The sequence below is a fragment of the Anas platyrhynchos genome, chromosome 1, assembly GCF_047663525.1.
Source record: "Anas platyrhynchos isolate ZD024472 breed Pekin duck chromosome 1, IASCAAS_PekinDuck_T2T, whole genome shotgun sequence".
Classification (NCBI taxonomy): domain Eukaryota; kingdom Metazoa; phylum Chordata; class Aves; order Anseriformes; family Anatidae; genus Anas; species Anas platyrhynchos.
Genome location: NC_092587.1, coordinates 84,893,574 through 84,912,500, shown reverse-complemented (window position 1 = coordinate 84,912,500; position 18,927 = coordinate 84,893,574). Strand labels below are relative to the sequence as shown.

Sequence of the window (18,927 nt, the reverse complement as noted above, 5' to 3'; positions counted from 1 at the left end):
ACTGCACCACTCAGCCTGGTGATCGTAGACCCCCTTCATACCCTTAGTAACTAATAATGCGGTTTCAGTACCAGTAAAAGCACACAGGAGGAGCTTAAAAGTCCTGCAGAGCTTGTCAACAAACACACATTTGTCAACAGGCTGGCCAACTTCACGAGGAAAGCTCTAAAATAGGAATGATGGCAAGGGAGCTCACAACCCACAGTTAGGTAGTACTGGACAGGGGTCCAAAGTAAAAGATACAGGGTGACTGGAACCTTAGAAGGCAAAAAAATGAAAAAAAAGGGGCAAAAGGAGGCCCATCTCAAAGGCACATACACAAATGTGTGCAGTATGGAAAGCAAGTAGGAAGAACTAGTCTTCCATGCAAGTTTTAGATATATATATACACACACACACATACATATATAAAAATATACACACACACACATAATTTAGGAACACTGATGATTCAGGTAAGGATGCTTCCAGGAAAGCCAAAGCTCAACTATATCTGAGACTTGCAAAGGACATCAACAAGAGCAGGATCTGCTGCTGTATTAACTGTAATCGAGCAAACAAGGAAAGTGTGGGCCCATTCCTGAATCCAGGTGGGTGATTTAGGGATACTGGACAGAGAAGACTTAGTTAATACCTTTCTTGCCTCATCTTCATTAACAAGATTTCATAGGCTCTGAGCTTAGGCAAAGGGTTCAGGAAAAACCACCATCAGTCAGGGATTACCTGAGAACTTGATCCGCACCAGTCCACAGGACTTTGATCAGATGTGCTCAAGGGTGCCATGAGAGCTTGTTGACGTCACTCTGAAAGTGTTATCATCACAGGCCATGGCTATCAGGGAAGCCCCCGACAACTAGGAAAAATGAAAATGTTGCATCCATCTTCAAAAAGGTCCAAAAGGTCAACCTAGGAACCTACAGTCTCCTTTGCAGCCCTGGGAGAACCAGGTAGGTGGTTCTTTTGGGACACATTTCTGGGTTTGTGAAGAAAAATGAGCTGGGAAGAGTCAGTTTATATTTGCCAAGGGTAAATTGTGCCTTATCTACCTGACTGCCTTCTGTGACGATGAAATAAGTAGATTTCACGGAATCACAGAATAGCTGGAGTAGGAAAGGACCTCCAGAGATCATCTGGTCCAACACCCCTGTCAGGTGGGATCACCTAGAGCACGTTGTGCAGGATGGCATCCAGGTGAGTTCTGAATATCTCCAGAGAAGGAAACCCCACAACCTCTCTGGGCAGCCTGTCCCAGTGCTCTCTCAACCTCGCAGTGAAAAAGTGCCCCTCATATTCAGCCAGAACCTCCTGTGCTTTAGTTTGTGCCCGTTGCCTCTCATCCTGCTGCTGGGCACAACCGAAAAGAGACCAGCTCCTTCCTCTCAACACCCTCCCCTCAGATATTTACACACATTGATGAGGTCTCCCCTCAGCCTTCTCTTTTCCAGGCTAAACAGGCCCAGCTCTCTCAGCCTGTCCTCATATAATAGGTGCTTAGCCATAAGTCACTAACCTGAAGTTACTGAGGAGCAGCTGGGGACACTTGATTTATTCAGTTTAGAGAAGACTGAGGGGTGACCTCTTTGCTGTCTACAATGTCCCCATGAGGGGGTAGTAGAGAGGGAGGTGATGATCTCCCTGGTGACCAGTGGTAAGACATCAAGCTGTGTCAGGGGAGCTTCAGATTGGTTATTAGGAAAAGGTTCTTCACTGAGAGGGTGGTCAAGCACTGGGACAGGGTCCCCAGGGAAGCATTCATGGCCCCAAGCCTGTCAGTGATCAAGAAACATTTGGACAACACTCTTAAATATATGGTTTAATTCTTAGGTTGCCCTGTGCGGAGCCAGGATTTGGACTCTATGTTCCCCGTGGGTCCCTCCCAGCTCAGGATATTCTCCAATTTCGTGATTATTCCCCTCCACTCAGCATTCACTAGACTGCATTTGGTGTGGTACATCCAGTTTTTGTCCCCTTCAACAAGACATCAGTCAAATTCAGTGAAGATTGACCAAGGTGGTCAGAGGGTTAGAGCATTTGCACTGTGAGGAGTAATTTGCACCTGCAGAAGAGTAGGCTTTAGGGGGTAAATAACAGCAGCTTTCCCATACCTACGAGATGATCAAGTAGATGGTGACAGGTTTGTTTTTTTTTTTTTTTTTTTTTTTTTAGCAATACCTGGTGGGAAGACGAGAGATAATGGACACAAGTTGAAACAACAGAGATTCAGACTGGATATAAGGAAATAGTTTTTCCACCACGGAAAGCCAGACAATGAAAAGGGTTGACAGAGAGGCTGTACAGTCTCCATCTTTGCAAGTTTTCAAGACCAGACTAGGTGAAGCAGAGTAACTTAGTCTCAATTCAGTGCTGACCCAGGTTTAAGCAGGAGTTTGCACTACATCAACTCCTGAGGTCCCATCAAACTTAAAATTTTCCCTATAATTTCTAATACTGCTATAGGCTCCTTTCTGTTGACAGTCTTCTCACCACCTTATTCGTAAACTTGAGGACTGAACATTGCACCACGCAGGACTGATTCATTAAACATGACTGCAGGTACCAAAAGCAGACAGAGAGATTTGATCAACTATTTGGCTCGAGTATTACACAGACAAGGCAACATAGCAGAACTCGGCAATATGCCAGAATCTCTTCCACTTCTGGATGACTACAGGTCGAAGTCTTGAGTAATACTCAATTACTAACAGCATGGATGTTCCTACACCACTACACGGGGGATAATTTGATCTCTGCCCTGCAATAAATGCTCGGTCCAATAAGGAAGACAAAAGAGAACTTTCTGATTTTTGGTTACGACTAAGAAACCTAATCAATTATTTACATATGCCCATTTCAAAATCAACTGCAATGGTTTTCAAAATGCAATAAACACATCCAGCCTGCAGCATTCATGAAACATGCTTCACAGGTTGATGATTTGAAAACACGAATACATGGTATTCTTTTCCTCTTTGTTTCTTTTTGAGCTTCAGTATTTGTATGAGCTCAGTTTTCAAGTTTTAGTTTGCTCATGGCTGGAGACAAAAGCATGTTAGTATTCTTTAGAAATGGGTAGACTGACATTCTACTAGAATAATGTGAAGCAGCAGTTAAGACATAAAAGAACCCCCCAAAAAGCTGAAAGTGCAAAGAATATCAGAAGTTCAAGGTCAAAAAAATACAAAACAGTGCTAATAGAGGCAGCTTTGTTCTAATGTGAGAATAAATTGAGTTGTAGCTCTGTCTTAAAGATAACCACCACTGGAAATGATCACAGCTTGCCAGTCTTCCGTTGACTCCAAGACATAATTTTCTTTGAGAATACTTATCTGTATCACTGAGTTCCTGCTGGGGAACCCAAACTAGCAAGTTCCAATTGCGATCCATCTGGAACTTCTGAGGAATTAACCATCTTTCTTCTGACTGTAAAATACACTGATCCAGTAGTTGCACAGAAAGCTAATTAGTTTTTGATATATATATGTTTGAACGTGCATAAATAGACCTTCTTTAGTATCTAAAAGGCACTTCAACAGGTTGTTCTTGATGATTTTTCAAAGTCTCTTCCAGCCTGGGCTCTTTGATAGTGCTACACAACAGGTATAAAAAAATCCTTGGCCGTGTTTTTGTTAGTAGATGCTCTTCATTTAAAAACTGATACAAAACTGTATAGTAGAGATTGCTGCTCACGACTCAGGCTGTTTATCTTCATGCAGCATGAAGAGAAGGAGGTTATCCATTATGAGGGAAGAAAACCAGGCAGTTTTTCCTCAGTTCAACTAGCCTTCAAAACATTTCTTTGCAGATGATTTCAGTACTTCTGGAAAACCTCCAAGAGGAACGATAGTGGTCTTCCCCCGTTGAATTCTCTCCCATTAGGTCAAAACATTGTTTGGTCCACAAGTCAATTATTTGTGGCGTTTGATTCTGGAACAAAAAAAAAAAAAAAACCAAAAAAAACAAGTATTATGTCTTGTCTTCTTGAAATTGTACAAGTTATACAAGAACGCTGCAGGTTTTAAACACTAATACAGCACGATGGTGAATTAAGACATTGCTGCATGATCCTAAACAATCCAGTTACAGCAGCTTTTTGACCCGTGGTTATCTGGTAGGCACCAGCCACTTACCACACACAATAATTTGTTTAAGCTTAGAGATGCTGCTTAACAACTGGAGCAGGTTAAGAACATTTACCAGTTATTGCCAGCCATCTGCTAAGCAGCTTGCAACCTGCAAGCCCGTTCTGACTCTGTGACTTTGGATCAGATAACTATGCCCCTACGACACCACTTTTACACAAAGATTTAGTTTTATGGTCTTTACACCAGCTGTGTACAACACATCCATGCAACGCTGCTGCTATTCTTTCCACGTGGTAATGGCAGGTGCTTTTGGAGGCGTGAGGTTTTGTTTGTTTGCTTTGTTTTGCATTTCTGATGAATAAACAGAGAGAGTTCTCATTTGACAAGCAGGGAAACTGAAGACAAAGTGAAGTTACAGTGCAGGAAGTTACAATCCAGGAAGTTCAAGGCTACATGCTCAGCCTAATTCACTGCATGCAACAGGCATCAACCTATAACCAGGCTGATTTTAAACAACGCATACACAAGGTCCTCTTACATCAGTGTTTCCCTGATGGTGCACACACAGCAAGAGTGCAAGGGAAATCACCTGGACATGCCAAGGCACTATGCAACTCAGTCTTTGCTCCAGTTATCACAGCATTACTTCTCTCTTCCAGCAGTCTCTAGCTCAGCATCACTCCAGCCTAGGACAAGATGCCTGGAAGCAGTCTAGGAGAGCATCACATGGTGACACATGGCAATCCTCTCAATAGAGGATAAAAAGAAAGATAACCCTAGTCTGGATCTCACAGTGCTCCCGGATGGATATGAAATATTTTTATGGCTTGTATCCTTAAAGTCCAAGCAGGGTAACTGTCTTACCTGTGGCTGACTTACACCAGCTTGATTACAAAACTAAGGAGAGTGATAGAGGAGCCATTTTGTTGTTTGTTTTTGGGGCGGAGGGGGGAGCAGCTATTTGCTTATATCTGTGCAGTGAGGAGGCTTGAGTATGAGATTGCTTTTCTCTTCCCATTTTATAGCTGTGCTGACAGGCAACAGGCTTCACACTCCCCACACAACATGTAAAAAGTGTCACACAGCTTGCAAACAACGCCGAGAACAGCACGGCTACTTCTGACATCTTCCTCTGTTGTGGCACACAGCAAAATGCATGACACAACAAAAACATTACGTCAGATGAGAAGTCTTTAAGCATGACCTAGAAGCACAGCACAGAGAAGTAGGTGCCCTTTCAAAGCAGCATGTAACGTAGCCCTGCCATTATACACCAACTACTTCATTTGGTCTTCACTATTTCTTCACTGGCAACTCACAGGATCCAACTGAGTTATTCCAAGACAGCACAGCTTCCTCTCCAGTAACACAGCCCTGTTTCAAGCCTGCTTCCTTGTTTCACGCCTGTTTCCTTGTCAGTTTCTTTTGCATCACAGAAACAATTTTCTTATCCTCATTCCTACTTACTGAGTATCTACGTCAGTGGTCTCCAAAGTAGGGTGCACCTAGGGGGTGCAACACAAACCACTGTGATGTAGAAACAAAATATTTTTGTGCCATTAATAAGTAAATATGCATATATTGGGGGCATGTGCTCAAGCTATTTTACTGATAGGATTCATAATCAAAAAAAGTTTTGGAGAACACTGCTCTACATCTCGAAAAGAAGAAGCCAGCATGAAACACCCACATCTGCAACTCTTAACCAAGTGCTATACGACAGACAGAACAATGTTCTTCCTTTTCTCCTGAGGAAATGAAAATTATTTTCAGTCAATCTGCAAATTTATCTTATTTCCAAACAGAAATGCTTCAATTCACACTGGCATATAGTGTGCATTTCATAAAAGCTTTCAAAACACTTTTCAAACATTTAAGTCAGATTTAAGATTTCAAATCAAAAAATTTCTGGTGTCCCAGCTAATAAATTTGAAAACAAAACCTTTAATTTCACAAATTTCAAAACATTTTTTTCCATCCATTCCTTTTCTCCCTCACCCAGTTTGCTATAGCTGACCTAATTCCACGTGCATCCAAAATTATTTTTTAAGAGACATTTTATTCGTCAAGTGCTTTTTAACTAGTTCTGTGTAGAATCACCAGCACTATCAAAGACTTTTCCTCTTGGGTCAATTTGTTTTCCTGTTGGGTCAATTTCCTGCTAACATGGCTCAGAGAGGCGTGTGATAAACATCAGAGTAGGCCCAAGGAGCAAGACTTCCCCTTTTGGGGACAGTAAGCTGCTAGATTGGCTCAGCCCATCCTATCAGTTATAGTCTACATGGAAAAATTTTCACCCATCAGAACTGATAATTGATTATAGGACTTAACTAACTCAAGCAGTATGAAACTGTAAGAAACGTTGCATCGTTGCTGTCTAAATTTCACTAATAAGATGTAGCATTGATCAACTATTTCCCCGTGCAGAGTAATAACCAGCTTTCTCTTTCCACGTATAAGGTTCTCAGGCTCACTAGCCTGTCTACTTTGAAGAGCTTTCCTACCACAGCCTTGTTTAAAAACAAGTACAAACCACAAGAAAAACACAGGTTAAGTAAGCTCAGCATTCTTTATGAGAAAAGAAAATGCACCTGCAAAACCAAGCAATAAGTTGTCACCCCTCCCCATGAGTCTCACGCTCAGACAATCCCAGAGCTCCCCCTACTCCCCAAGGATGGAACAAGAGTAACACCGAGACCTGGGCCATTAACAGTCAGCAACAATAACAGCCCTGACCAACAGTTTCCACGTGGACAGCACAAAACACATCCCCCTCTTACCTGGCTCCTCCACAGTGTCCTCATGTCCCCTTCCAGATGCTGCAAAGGCCAAGCACAGAACACACTCAGAAACCCACGGCACCACCCATAACTTCACATCCAGAAACGCGATGGAGGGAAACTAAAGCCCAGAGAAGGTACTTGCTCAGTGCTATGTAACAGACACAAGGATCCAGGTCTTTTCAACTTCTCATCTAGTGATTTACCCACCAACATTTACTGTTTCTAAGGGAACAAGTCTGTCTAGGCCACCAGGGGAATGGAAATCTCTGCACTGAGGACATGGTAGTATGTTTTAGACTGTCAAAAGCCACACGCAAAATTAATTCCCCCCTTGTGTTGCCCTGTTTTAAGGCACCATCACACTCCTTACCTCCTTCTGTCTCTTTTTCCACAGTGTCAGAAGATTGCACAGATGCAGCTGCAGGTAAACAGAAACATGCGTGGATGAAGCACAACAGTTTGCAAAATATGCAACTCTACTTTAAACTGACAGTTTCACTAGTTACAGAATAAATACAGCATATTCTCCAGATGAGTCGTACGTTAAACCTGTATTGAAGGCTTTGCAATTAATTTTAACTTCCCACCAGCAATCACTTCGGTTCCTAAACCATGATCTGCATTATGTATCTGTTTACAGCTTTACAAAATCTTTCTGCAGTGGGTTTACTTAAAATGATTAAGCTGCACAGACTCACCATAAGAAACCAGACAACTGAGAAGAGAACCCACATCTCCTTTCTTTACTTCATAGATGTGTCACACTAACACTGTGACTTTCTCTTTGCAGACTAATTGAAATGTGGGTACGTTTAAGCGTACTGGCAAAAGAATGTTTTTGTTTGTTTGTTATTTAAAATCTTTTTCATCTTCTTGAAACCCACCAGTAGTAGTTTCTGAACTTCAGAGATGTCTGGACCACAGGCTAGAACCATAGCTCTAACAAACATATGAAAATATCAAAAGGAAATTATTTATCTTAAATCCTGATGACAAGATCTTTGAACTTTGACTTGCCCAGGGGAAAAACAAAAACAAACAAAAAATACCCCCAAACCCTGTTTTCATGGCACTGCCTCCTTACCTACGTTATCATTTCCAGGCCTACCACCATTTGCTTCACTTTTGTCTTCCTCCCCATCTGTAAAAGCGTTGACATAAGAAATTAAACATATAGAACATTTCTTCAAAAGGTGACACGGTAGTTTACGACCCAAGAAACATCCTGCTTCAGCCTTGTATTAATTTCAGCACCTCGTGTAAGATACCAGACTGAGAACCCCACGTGCAACCACTGTTCATTCTACTCCAGAACAGTCCAGAATGGTGCTGAGCTCACAGCTGATGGCTAGAAATTCCCCACTGAGAAAGATTTGGTCTGGTGACCTCCGTAACAAAGGATTTTTTAGTCTTCCCTTGTATGCCCCTCGTGATCCAGACTATGATGATCTAGTCTGGTTCATAGGAACAGACATACATAGGAACAGACCACAGTAGTCCTGGCACCAAGATGCATATTGTGAAAGAACAGACCGAAGGAGTTGTCCCCTTCCTTAGGGGATCACTGTACAGAGTTCCCAACTCCCGATGCACACAGCCACAAACTAGGGAACTCAACAGTGTCATTGCTTGCTGTAAATTAAAGAAAAAAAGGTAGAAAATGAAAAGCAGGATTAGAATGGACAGCAGGCACATAAGTAAAGATCTGGACAGGAATACAGACCATGCTGAGAATCTGTACTTCCTGCAGAAGGGCATTGTGTAAAGAAATTAGGGATGGACAGCAGACTGGTAACTAATGGAAAGAAGCGAGAAGCTCCTTCACCGACTTTCTCCTTGCCTCATCTTGGCTGTTACAAGAAGACAGGCATGCAAAAACATGCGTAGAAGTTTATCAAAAAGCACTGTTAACAGATTTTTTTTTTTTTTTTTCCTGAAACAACCAGAAGGGATTAGAGAAAGAAAAAGAGACCATTGCAATTTGGCCCACAGGAGATAAGCATGCACCGTAGTCTTTCCTTCAGCACAACAGAAGCAAGGATCAGGCAGTTCTGCACAACCGACTAGCAACATATACATCTTCACAGTGCTTAGATGGGTTTTCAAGATATAACCAAGGTAAACTAACAGCAAACTGAAACAAAAAGTTTATATAAAAGGGGCAGGCAGATAAGATTAAACGAGACAGAAGAAAAACCATCCTCGTTTCAGCACACAAACCAGCTCTAATCAACCAGGCAAAAAGACTGCTTTATAGCATGCAAGTTTCCATCCCTCATGCTGAGGCCAGCCCCCAGTCTCCATTGTCAGAAACAAAATTCACCCCCAGAGAGAGCTGCTGACCAGGCAACTCTCAGGCTGCTTCCTGTCGGTAATTCTGCCAGCCCCACTAACTCCTACACCAAGTGCAAAGCGATTATCTGCTGCTGGACCTCAACTGAGGCTTTGAGGTTGAGCGTGCTTACACTGAAATTCACCTCAAAAACATACACATGGCAAAAAAGGAAAGAGCAGATCACACTCCTTATTACAACCAACAGGTGATGTGAAAAAGTTAAAAAAAAAAAAGCAGCACTAAAGCGCAGAAGTATTTCTAGTAAGAAATTTTTTGTGGACTGTTAATTGCAATGACCTGAAACGGGTTTCTTACCTTTGTTATTGTCTCCAAGTAGATGATGATCTGTTCCTATAATAAAATATATATATATGTATTTTGAACATGTATTGATGACCTGTAGAAAAACATCTATACTTTGTTAAACAGCTAAGGCCTATAAGAAAACTTACTTCTTTATCTGACAAATGAAAGACTATGCTGCTACAAAAAAAAGCTGTCAAGTTGGGACTAAATTAAAGCAGTAGTCTTATTTCTAAACATGTGTGACAATTCAGCTCTCTTACCTGCAGCATTCGTCTGATCAGCTCCTCCTGTTCCACAGTTAGCTTTTTCTGCACCCAAAAAAAAAAAGAGGAAAATATCTGGAGATATATCACATGGAATTACAGTTTTGTGCTTTTGGACACTAGCTGACAGCCTCCATCCCCCAAAATGAGGCACAGCAAGTTTATTTTCTAGAATTGTCAAGAGAAGCATGGTCAAGCCTTCGTTGTTTCAAGGGAAAACAGATGAACTGTTTCAAGTCTAATTGATGGCAGGTATGAGTGACACCCCTCATGGGTTGATATCAAGCATAGTATTGTTTAACATCAACAATATGGACAAGGGCACAGAAGGCAGCCTCAGCAAATTTGCAGATGACATCAAACTGGGGAGAGTAGGAGATATGCTGGAGTGCAGGGCTGCCACTGAGAGGGCTTTCAACAACCTGGAGGAACACACTGGCCAAAAGCAACTGTGTAGTTGTGCATCTGTTGAAATCACCCCATGGGAAAGTACCTCATTAGCTCTACCTGGCTGGAAAACATCTCTGCAGAAAAGAACCCAGACCTGCTGAGTAACAGAGCTGAACATCAGTCAGCAACGTGCACATGCAGCAAGAGTCTACCATATACTGGTCTACCGCATGCTCATCTGAGAAAAATATGCAAGTACAAACTAGTGTTTCCCAGTACACCAAGCGTAGCAGCTGAGTGCAGCAAAGTTCAGTATATTAGCTCCTTTAAATTTACTAGTCTTTGTCTAAGCTGTACTTGTTTCTGCTACTGCAATCACAATACATCCCACGGTCAGAAACTTTCATACGTTCTACAGAACTTAGATCAGCGTAATCTCAAAGCACGTTGGGCTCAGCTAAGAAATGCCATACATACTTCTGAACAGGTATATTAGCCCAGCTCCAGCGAAGAGAAAGACAACAAAGGCAGTAATAAGCCCAGGTCTGCTTCTTTTTGGAGAACTGTATCCTTTAAAAAAGCAAAATAAATTATGATTGATTAGTTAAAATGCAACATTTTAAGGTGATGCACATCTCAGTAGAAATAATATCCCACTTACATTTTATAGCTATTTAATTTTTAAAAAGTAAGCCCAAGAAGTTAATGCTCCAGATTTAGTTACCAGCAAAACCCTAAGCCAGCTCCAGAAAAGTCACATGGTAACTAACTCAGTTCAGTGAAAGCACATCATCACATGGAAGGTGATGGCTCAGTTCTAGGACCAGTTCTGTGGAGGCTGAGAGGCAACCCCACGGCTCTCTGCAACTCCCTGAGGAGGGGAAGCACAGAGGAGGTGCAGCCTCTGCTCCTGTCACCGATGATGGGATGCATGGGAAAGACACAATGCTGCGCCAGGGGAGGGTCAGACTGGACGTTAAGGAAAATGTATTTCCCCTGAGTGGTCAAACACTGGAGCAGACTTCCTAGAGAGGTGGTTGTGCCCCATGGCTGTCAGTGTTTGATAGGCATTTGAACAATGCCCTTTGTAATGTTTTAGCTTCTGGTTAGCCCTGAAGGGGTCAGGCAGTTGGACGAGATGATTTTTGTAGGTCCCTTCCAACTGAACTATTCTATTCTCCAGGCATCTCCCTCTATCACTCATTTCAAGTCAAAGCTGAAGGTTTTATTTTACTGAGATCCCTACAAGATGCATCTTTCCAGGGGGATCAAACTATCAACATAGTACCTTACGACAACCTTTAAACACACTTGTAGCAGACAAAAGGCTTCTGATGCTTTTTAGTCTTTCAATTCAACTTTCTGAGAAGTCGAGAGAAATCTTACAGTCAAAATCCATGCTATTTTCCAATTCAGCCTCTTAGAATTGCATATACAACCCGACCCATTACCTTGATAAGTTGGAGAACACTGATCCAAAGTGATTTCGGAGCTCTTACTAACTTCGAAGTATGTAACGAAACATGTAGCTTTTCCCCCAGTATCAACATTCTCTTTAGGGATCAAAACCTTCGGGCCTGTGAAAATTTCCCTGCCAGTGATCTTCCAAACATAAGTCAGAGGCCTCTGGAATTTTGCTTCACATGTTAGCATTAAGTTGTCATCACTCAAGCTGCAATTTATTTGAGGCTCAGAAGGGGGATCTGAAAGGAGAGAAAACATGTTGTATTACTTTGGTTGCACACTGCCTTGAGTTTTAGCACAGGACAAGGGTTGGAGCGATATTAGCAGCAGAAAAGCATATAGATAAAAATGCTTTTTTTTGAGGGGAGCACGTGTGCGTAAGAGGAATGTATTTCTGAAAGTGGCCCTGTTCCTGGTTCTTCAGTGCCTAGGTTTGATGCTCCTCGTGGTTCACTGTCAGTAGGTTTAATATACACACTAGTCAATCATCTTTCCCAAAGACAACTAGTGAGGCTGCGCAGATCAGCACAGTACAACGTCACAAATATTTAAAGATACAACATGCCCGCAGGAGCATCTTTAGTAGAGCCATACTGCTTAGGGCAACTTGGTCAGCTTGCTCAGAGAGCTTGATTTTCTCTCCGAAACCACACAGCGTGCCACCCACCCACATTGTGAACACCACGCCAAGGTAAGCAATGATGGGCACAGCGTCGATGCCACCTTTGAAAATTTGTTTAAAGTGTCTCAGCAGCTTAACAACGGAGACAAACAGTCCCCCACTCTCTCTGTTTGCTTCTCTGCCAAATAAGCACTCCGCTTTCTAGCCTTCTTAAAAGGGAACAAAGCGGTGCAGTTCTTTGTGCAGTTCGTCCATACTTACCTAACACGGTAAGCTTAAATGTAAAGACACCATTTTCTTTATGACTAGAAAAACGTTCTAATTCGTATGTTCCACTATCACTGTTCTCCAGTTTAAATATGGTCAAGTTCCCACTCTCCTTGTTAAGCAAGCTTCTACTCCGGAGGGAATTAAAATACGTTGGTTCGCTTTGCGCTTCCCATTCAGCCACTTTGTCTTTGTCTTTTGTCCAAATAACTTCGTCTATTTTATTGTCTGCTTTTACTGGAAAAGTAAAATTTTCTCCCAAAATGCCAAACACTTTCTCTTCACAGTAGATATGTGCTATAGGGGAAAAAAAAAAAAAGAAAAAAGTTGCTTTAACATTTTTTTAATAAACTGTTACTTGACCAATGCTGTACGCACTGTTACGTTTCAATTTATCATAAAATTCAAACTGAGGTTAAAAGCACATCTTTTGCACATAAAAAGCACATAGTTTTGCAAAGTATGTATTAGTTAAGAATTACCCAAAGCCAGCCCGTCTTCACAACTATATGATAAGCATTAGAAATGGATCCAAATCCCACACCCTAACCTCAGGTATAGTCATTGTCCCAGTCTCCTTCCTTATCCTAAGCTCCTGTATGTTTAGTACCTTCCGTCTGTTCATCTGAGTTAAGCCTCCTGCCCATGGTCCGGTGAAAGAGGTAAGATGAAGCATTGTTGCCAGTGAAATCTATCTCAGCATCTTGTTGCTGACAGCTTAGACTGGCGGCTCTTAAAATCACAAGACTGCACTGCCGTGGCAGAAATGCATGTCCATATAGATAAAAACAAGTCAACAGTCAGATCGAGCTATGCTTGAACGAAGGACACAGATTGATGGCATGAATACTTCGTAGTGCTCATAAATCAAGGCAGACACTGCGGCTTTATTGCATCAAAAGAGCAGATCTCTTCCCTTCACTGCGTAGGAGCCCAGAAAGCAAGTCGTGACCCATCTTGCTCCGCATCTTATCTCATCTTATCTCCTTTCCAAACAAAAACAAAGGAGGTCAGCCAGGCCAGTCCTCAAGAAGACTGGGTTTCCAGCTGCTGAAGAGCAGTGCTCACCAGTGTATTGTGTGTCCTGCTCCTCTGCCTGCAGCCACGCCAGGGAATCAAGGACTTTCTCCGACAGGAGGTGGAAGGCAAGAAATGGGAAAGGCATTTCTATGTGCTTGGGTAGAGAACTGCAGACACAGAAGGTATTCGCTGTGCCTTTCTTCTCATGGATCACCCGATTTATTTGCAATTCACCCATGAATGTACTCTTCTCACGCTATTAGTTCCTACCGCTCGCTATCTGCACCTGTGCTATGGTGTTTTCCAAGCACAGGAACTGGAAAATTATGCAGAGTAAGGAGGGCTCAGGTATCACTTCCACTCCTTTTTAACACAACCCACCTCTCTTTCTTTGTCTTCTGTCCCATTCAGGCCGATACCAACATCTCAGTTGTTCCCACTGCTCCAGTACGAGCACTTCTATTCACCCACCTCAATTACCAACCTCCAGAGAAGAAAAACCCAAGAGCCCCCAAATTTGTGTTTGGAGAGCCCAAGAAGGCGGGCTGTTGAAGCACTGTCGTGACCCGAGGAAGCCTGGAGTCTTGCTCAAGACTCTTGTTTTATACAGACGATTTCTGCAATCGCCTTTTCCTCAAGAAGTCCTCTCTCACCGCCTAGGGAGAAGGAGAAGAAGTGGAGAAGTCCCTGCTCTAGCCACTGGGAAATTCTGCTTCTTGATAAGAGACACGGTCAAGCTGTGGTGGCCCAACACTGCAGCATGCACACGCCGAGGCACGGTGGCTGCTGACAACAGCAAGCTAACACAGCTCTTTTTTTGGGGAGCAAAGCAGCCGCTTGCTGGGGGCACGGGGCATGAGCAAGGACTTATTTTTATAATAGCAAGAATTTTCAGTTCCTCACCCCTCTTCCACTTGCACCTCATAGATCCCTCAGCTCCCCCTCAGTTTCCTCCCCAAGCCTCTTCCACTCCCCGTGTCCTCGTATTATTTCTCCAGGCTTCCTCCTCCTCCTCCCCATCACGGTCACTGCCACTATGCACTTGTGCATTAGGCCTGCTTGGGACAGGCAGAAATTTCTTGACAGCATCCCAAATACTAGGTTTGGCACCAAAAGAGTGCTGATAAAACATCGGTGTGTGTTAACTGTTGCAAAACAGCACTTGCACAACCAGAAACCTCCCTTCTCACTTTCTCTGCATCATCTGGGGCTTCCTGTCCCCCCTTATTTTTTTCCTTTATTTACTAAGTTGTCTTTATCTCATCTCGTGCGTCTTTCTTGCTTTTGCCCTTTTGGTTCTCTGCCCCATACCACTGAGGTGGAGTGAGCAAGCAACTGCGTGGGGGCTCCGCCACTTTCAGATCCCTACCCATCTCTGACTCATCTCTGGTAAGGCAGCTGGAAACTTCAAGTTTTACCCTTGAATTCAGGACAGGATCTGATCCAGAACTGCGCAGCCCGGGTCTGTGTCTTCAAAGATCTGAAATCCAACAGGGATATTGACTGTGCAGCTGCAGGAAGTTTTCTCATCTTTAAAACTTTTGCTCTTGATACAAGAGTAAGGAGATGCTTCTAAATAAATGTCTTTTTCAGAAGTATCCTCGAGGCTACATTTCCAAGCTGGAAAGGATATTCCTTCTCTGTGAAGGCGTGGACTCTTATTTTTGTGGTAACTTCTCTTTTTGCCAAAGCATTACACTAAGCTTATTCCTCCAGAAGTCTGTTTGTTCTGCACTAAACAAACCTATCGATAAAAATACTCCATCTCCAGCCAGATGTCATTCAACAGACATTCACCATGGCCAAACCAGCAGGTGCCAGCGAGAGCAAGGCATCCACAAGGTCACCAGCACTTCAGGCACTCCGGCACCCTGCAGCCATGCGGTGCGGTGGTTAACGCCGTGCTCGGTGCCTGCGCTCGCACCCGGCAATGCAACAGGGAGGGGAAAATCCTGGTGTAAGGGCCCAGAAACACATTGCACGATTAGCAATCCTCGCCTACTCATGGTTCTCACCGTGGCCCTGGCTCACAGGGAGTTCTCACTTCTGCTCGGTGAAGTTAACTCAGACGCGCAGGTAGCACCGCAGCCCCGGCAGCGCCGACTTCACCGGGGCTTTAAAGCAGGGGTGGGGAAGTTTTGCAGTTTTTTGGTCTTTGCAAGAAATGCAGAACTTCCTCTGCTTATTCAGGAGGAAGGTAGATGGAACTACGAGACCAGATGCCTGCTGCACACAGGTGACTGGAAAATATTTTTCTATTCCTACTATTTCAAGCCACTTAACATCGGTGCTAGCCATCTCCTGAAGTAAATACATTCCAGGAACAACTTGAATTTGTCCACTCATTCATCCCAACACCTCATGACTCCTCTCAGGGAATGGAAAGACGGAGTAAAAAAAAAAAACAAAAACGAGCAGTTACAGAATTTTTATGATCACAGAGCATGTATTCGTGTGTGGAAAACAAAAAAAAAAGGAAGACATTTTAAAGCCGCAGGGAAAAACAAACTGGTCAAACTCCTTAAAGAGGAAGAAACAAAAAGCCACGCTGAAGGTAAGCTTCTTTTTGGGGTCAGTTGCTTTTTGAGGAAGTAAAAAAAAAAAAAAAAAAATTAGCATTGCTAATAAGTAACTTCCTGCAACCTCGTGATCAAGGTGTACAAAGTAACCTCTGCTCCTAGGCAAACCAGGCTGTCTCCCCTTCCCTCAATTTGTGTAAAAGAAGTCGGACTGGAAAATGAAGCATTAAAAGGAACCCAGCAAAACGGAGAATTCAGAAACAGTCATGCTGCTTAAATAATACTTAATTTAAAATTATTTCATAAATTAACTTAATTAAAATTTTAGAAAAATCAGGAATACTGAATTGAAGCTCAGGGTTCCCAGATTTCAGAAGAGCCTCGTGTTAGGTATAAAATGTCTAGTTTACTAGAAGAAGGTGCAGGGTTTGGGCCACAGTCACTACTACCACCTTCTTTTTCCTCTTTACATGCCCTCTCTAGGATCCCGCAAGTGAACACAGTTTGGGCTTGAATTCCCAATGAGTGATTTTAGACCCATCAAAACCACTCTCCTTCAAAGTCCTTCACGGCCTCAACGTGATCTTCACTCTTGAAGCATTGTATTACACATCTGTGGCTGAATCAGACAAAAGCCTGACCTGGCAGTGACTTGCGAAAAGCAGCAATCCCTGCGTGTTGAGCTCTTCTTGATTATCTGAAGACAAGAAGCAGTACTTTGAACCTGGGTGGAGTGATGGGAGGGCCGGGATTCAGAAGACGAGGGAAGAGGTGCCACAAATAGCATACTGCTGTTGATGGGAAACTTACATGCCAAGACAAAGCATGGATATATGAAAACTTGCACGCCAAAGACTTAACTGCGTGCACTTGGGCACGCTAGTCTGACTTTTGAAGTTTTGATTTTCTTATACGGGTTTGGCAGGTTGCTTTACCTTTGTAAAATCTACATGCAGCAGTAAAAACGCTTACACATAGGCAACAACAGTGATAATGGCAATAAAGTAAGCATATAAACAAAAAGAGGGTGTGTAATCTTGCCAAGTAATTTAGTCAGCACCAGCAGAGACATTCTATTTGTACTCCTGATCTCTTACACTAATCGATTAATACAGAACTTTAGAGAGGAAAGAAAAACAGCTAGCTATCTTTTTTTCCTCAAAGAAGCCTATTATTATATTGGCTCTCCAATTGCCTAATTATCATCCTCTCTTCTTTACACTTCCTCTTCTTTTAAACTAAGCATTGTTTGGGAATTTGGACTCTCATTTGCTCAGTAAGTCTAGAGCACCTGGCCCCCGATGCCCAGACTCCCTGTGGCATGCCAACCTACTTTCTGTAAGATCCCAATGTGCCTCCACAAAGGGAAAAAAAATAAAATGTATAAATGCACAAGGAGATATTCTATTACTCATGCATTACTGACATTTAGAATTTTATCTTCAAAGTAGTTGTCGACTAGATGAATAACTTGGGAAATAGCATTAAGGCTCAAATCCTGGCACTGCATGCAGAGAGCCCTGCAGGTGTACAGCATCTCAGCTTCTCCACTGGTCCTCTGCTCTCTGAAGGCCTTGGCTGCAGAACAGTATCGTGCAGTTGGAATTAAACAACAGAAGCTTCTTGAACTTCAGGAATAGCATGGGAGGAAATCTCAGAGACTTGCTCCGAACAATCCTACCGGTTAGTAGAACACTAGCCTACTTGTTAGACACCCTTTTCCTGAAAAGATCGTACTACATCCTATTTTAGGCACATCCAGGACACTCCCTGAGCAAGAACAACAACAACAAGAAAAAATAGACACACAATAGAAATAGAACAAGCTATGCTGCTTGGCCCAAATAGCAAGAGCAGCTCCTGCTCGCTGCTGAAGCTTTGTAAATCCACCTTTCATTTCACAGGTGGGCGAGTTTTAATTCCAAGTCTCAGGTTCGCAGCTCTGGCCAAGCTCCCTGCTCCCCAGGCACACGGGGTGCTATTTGGATTCAGAAGGTTTTCACTTAGTAATTCAGCAGAAGTGAGCATTAATAATTTACTTCACAAAATGAGATGGACGGGAAGGAACGGAAAGGAGCGGACGAAGAAACTGGATGTGTTTTTTTGTGTGTGTGTGTTTGTTTTTTTTTTTTTTTCCCGTGAGAAAGAAGACACACAGAACACAAAATACGCAGCCATGACAAGAATATATATATATAAGAGGGGGTGTAGGAGGGATTTTTGTTCTTTAAACGACCGAGCCTGTTCTCCTGAACCGCAGGGGCTGGAGGCGAGCGTGGCGGCACAGCCCTGCAGCTCACCCCCCAACGCCCGCTTCCGAAGAAATGAACTCATCGCCGGCGGCTCTGTCCTCCTGCACCCTTTCCTCACCCTAATCCCCACGTTTACAGCAAGCCCGAGACCCCCAGGCACCCCGACACCCACAAACACCGCGTTAGGTGCCCGGGGATGGGGGGGGAACCAGGCTCTGCCCGCCGCCGTGAGGCAGGGAGCAGCCAGCATGGCAGCCCCGCGCCTCGCACCGCCTCACACCACCCCGGAGGGGTCCCGGTCGCCCCTTAGCTACTCACTCAGGAAAGAGACGACGAGCAGCAGCTTCTCCAGCCCCCATGGGACCACCGGCTTCATCGCTGCTCTCCCACAATCAACGCTACAAGGAAACGGAAAGCAGCTCGTACCCCCTCCCCCCCGCCACGCCCAGCTCTTTTCCCGCTGAGCTGCTTGCTGGGTGGTGCCTGCTCCAGGGGAGGCGCCTGGCCCCAGAAAACTGGGGGGTCCCCTTGTTTGTGGAGACGCTGTGTGCAGGGTTTGGGGTGTGTAGGTGCAGGCTGAAGGCCTAAAAGCCGAGCCCCAGTGAGGGCAGGGCTCCAGGCTGC

General features: G+C 43.6%; 1 protein-coding gene across 3 annotated transcripts in view; it reads right to left on the bottom strand.

The window, feature by feature from the left end:
• The window catches only part of CD58 (CD58 molecule), a 19,393-nt gene extending 466 nt beyond the window's left edge, over positions 1-18,927 (bottom strand). The window contains 11 exon segments of one of the 3 annotated variants that reach the window (NM_001310818.1): positions 2,166-3,924; positions 6,863-6,899; position 6,901; positions 7,236-7,283; positions 7,950-8,006; positions 9,516-9,551; positions 9,767-9,814; positions 10,637-10,729; positions 11,611-11,862; positions 12,507-12,809; positions 18,622-18,704. In NM_001310818.1, the coding sequence (NP_001297747.1) occupies positions 3,784-3,924; positions 6,863-6,899; position 6,901; positions 7,236-7,283; positions 7,950-8,006; positions 9,516-9,551; positions 9,767-9,814; positions 10,637-10,729; positions 11,611-11,862; positions 12,507-12,809; positions 18,622-18,679 (1,074 nt within the window). In that variant the 5' untranslated portion in view covers positions 18,680-18,704 and the 3' untranslated portion in view covers positions 2,166-3,783. 3 annotated transcript variants of the gene reach the window in all.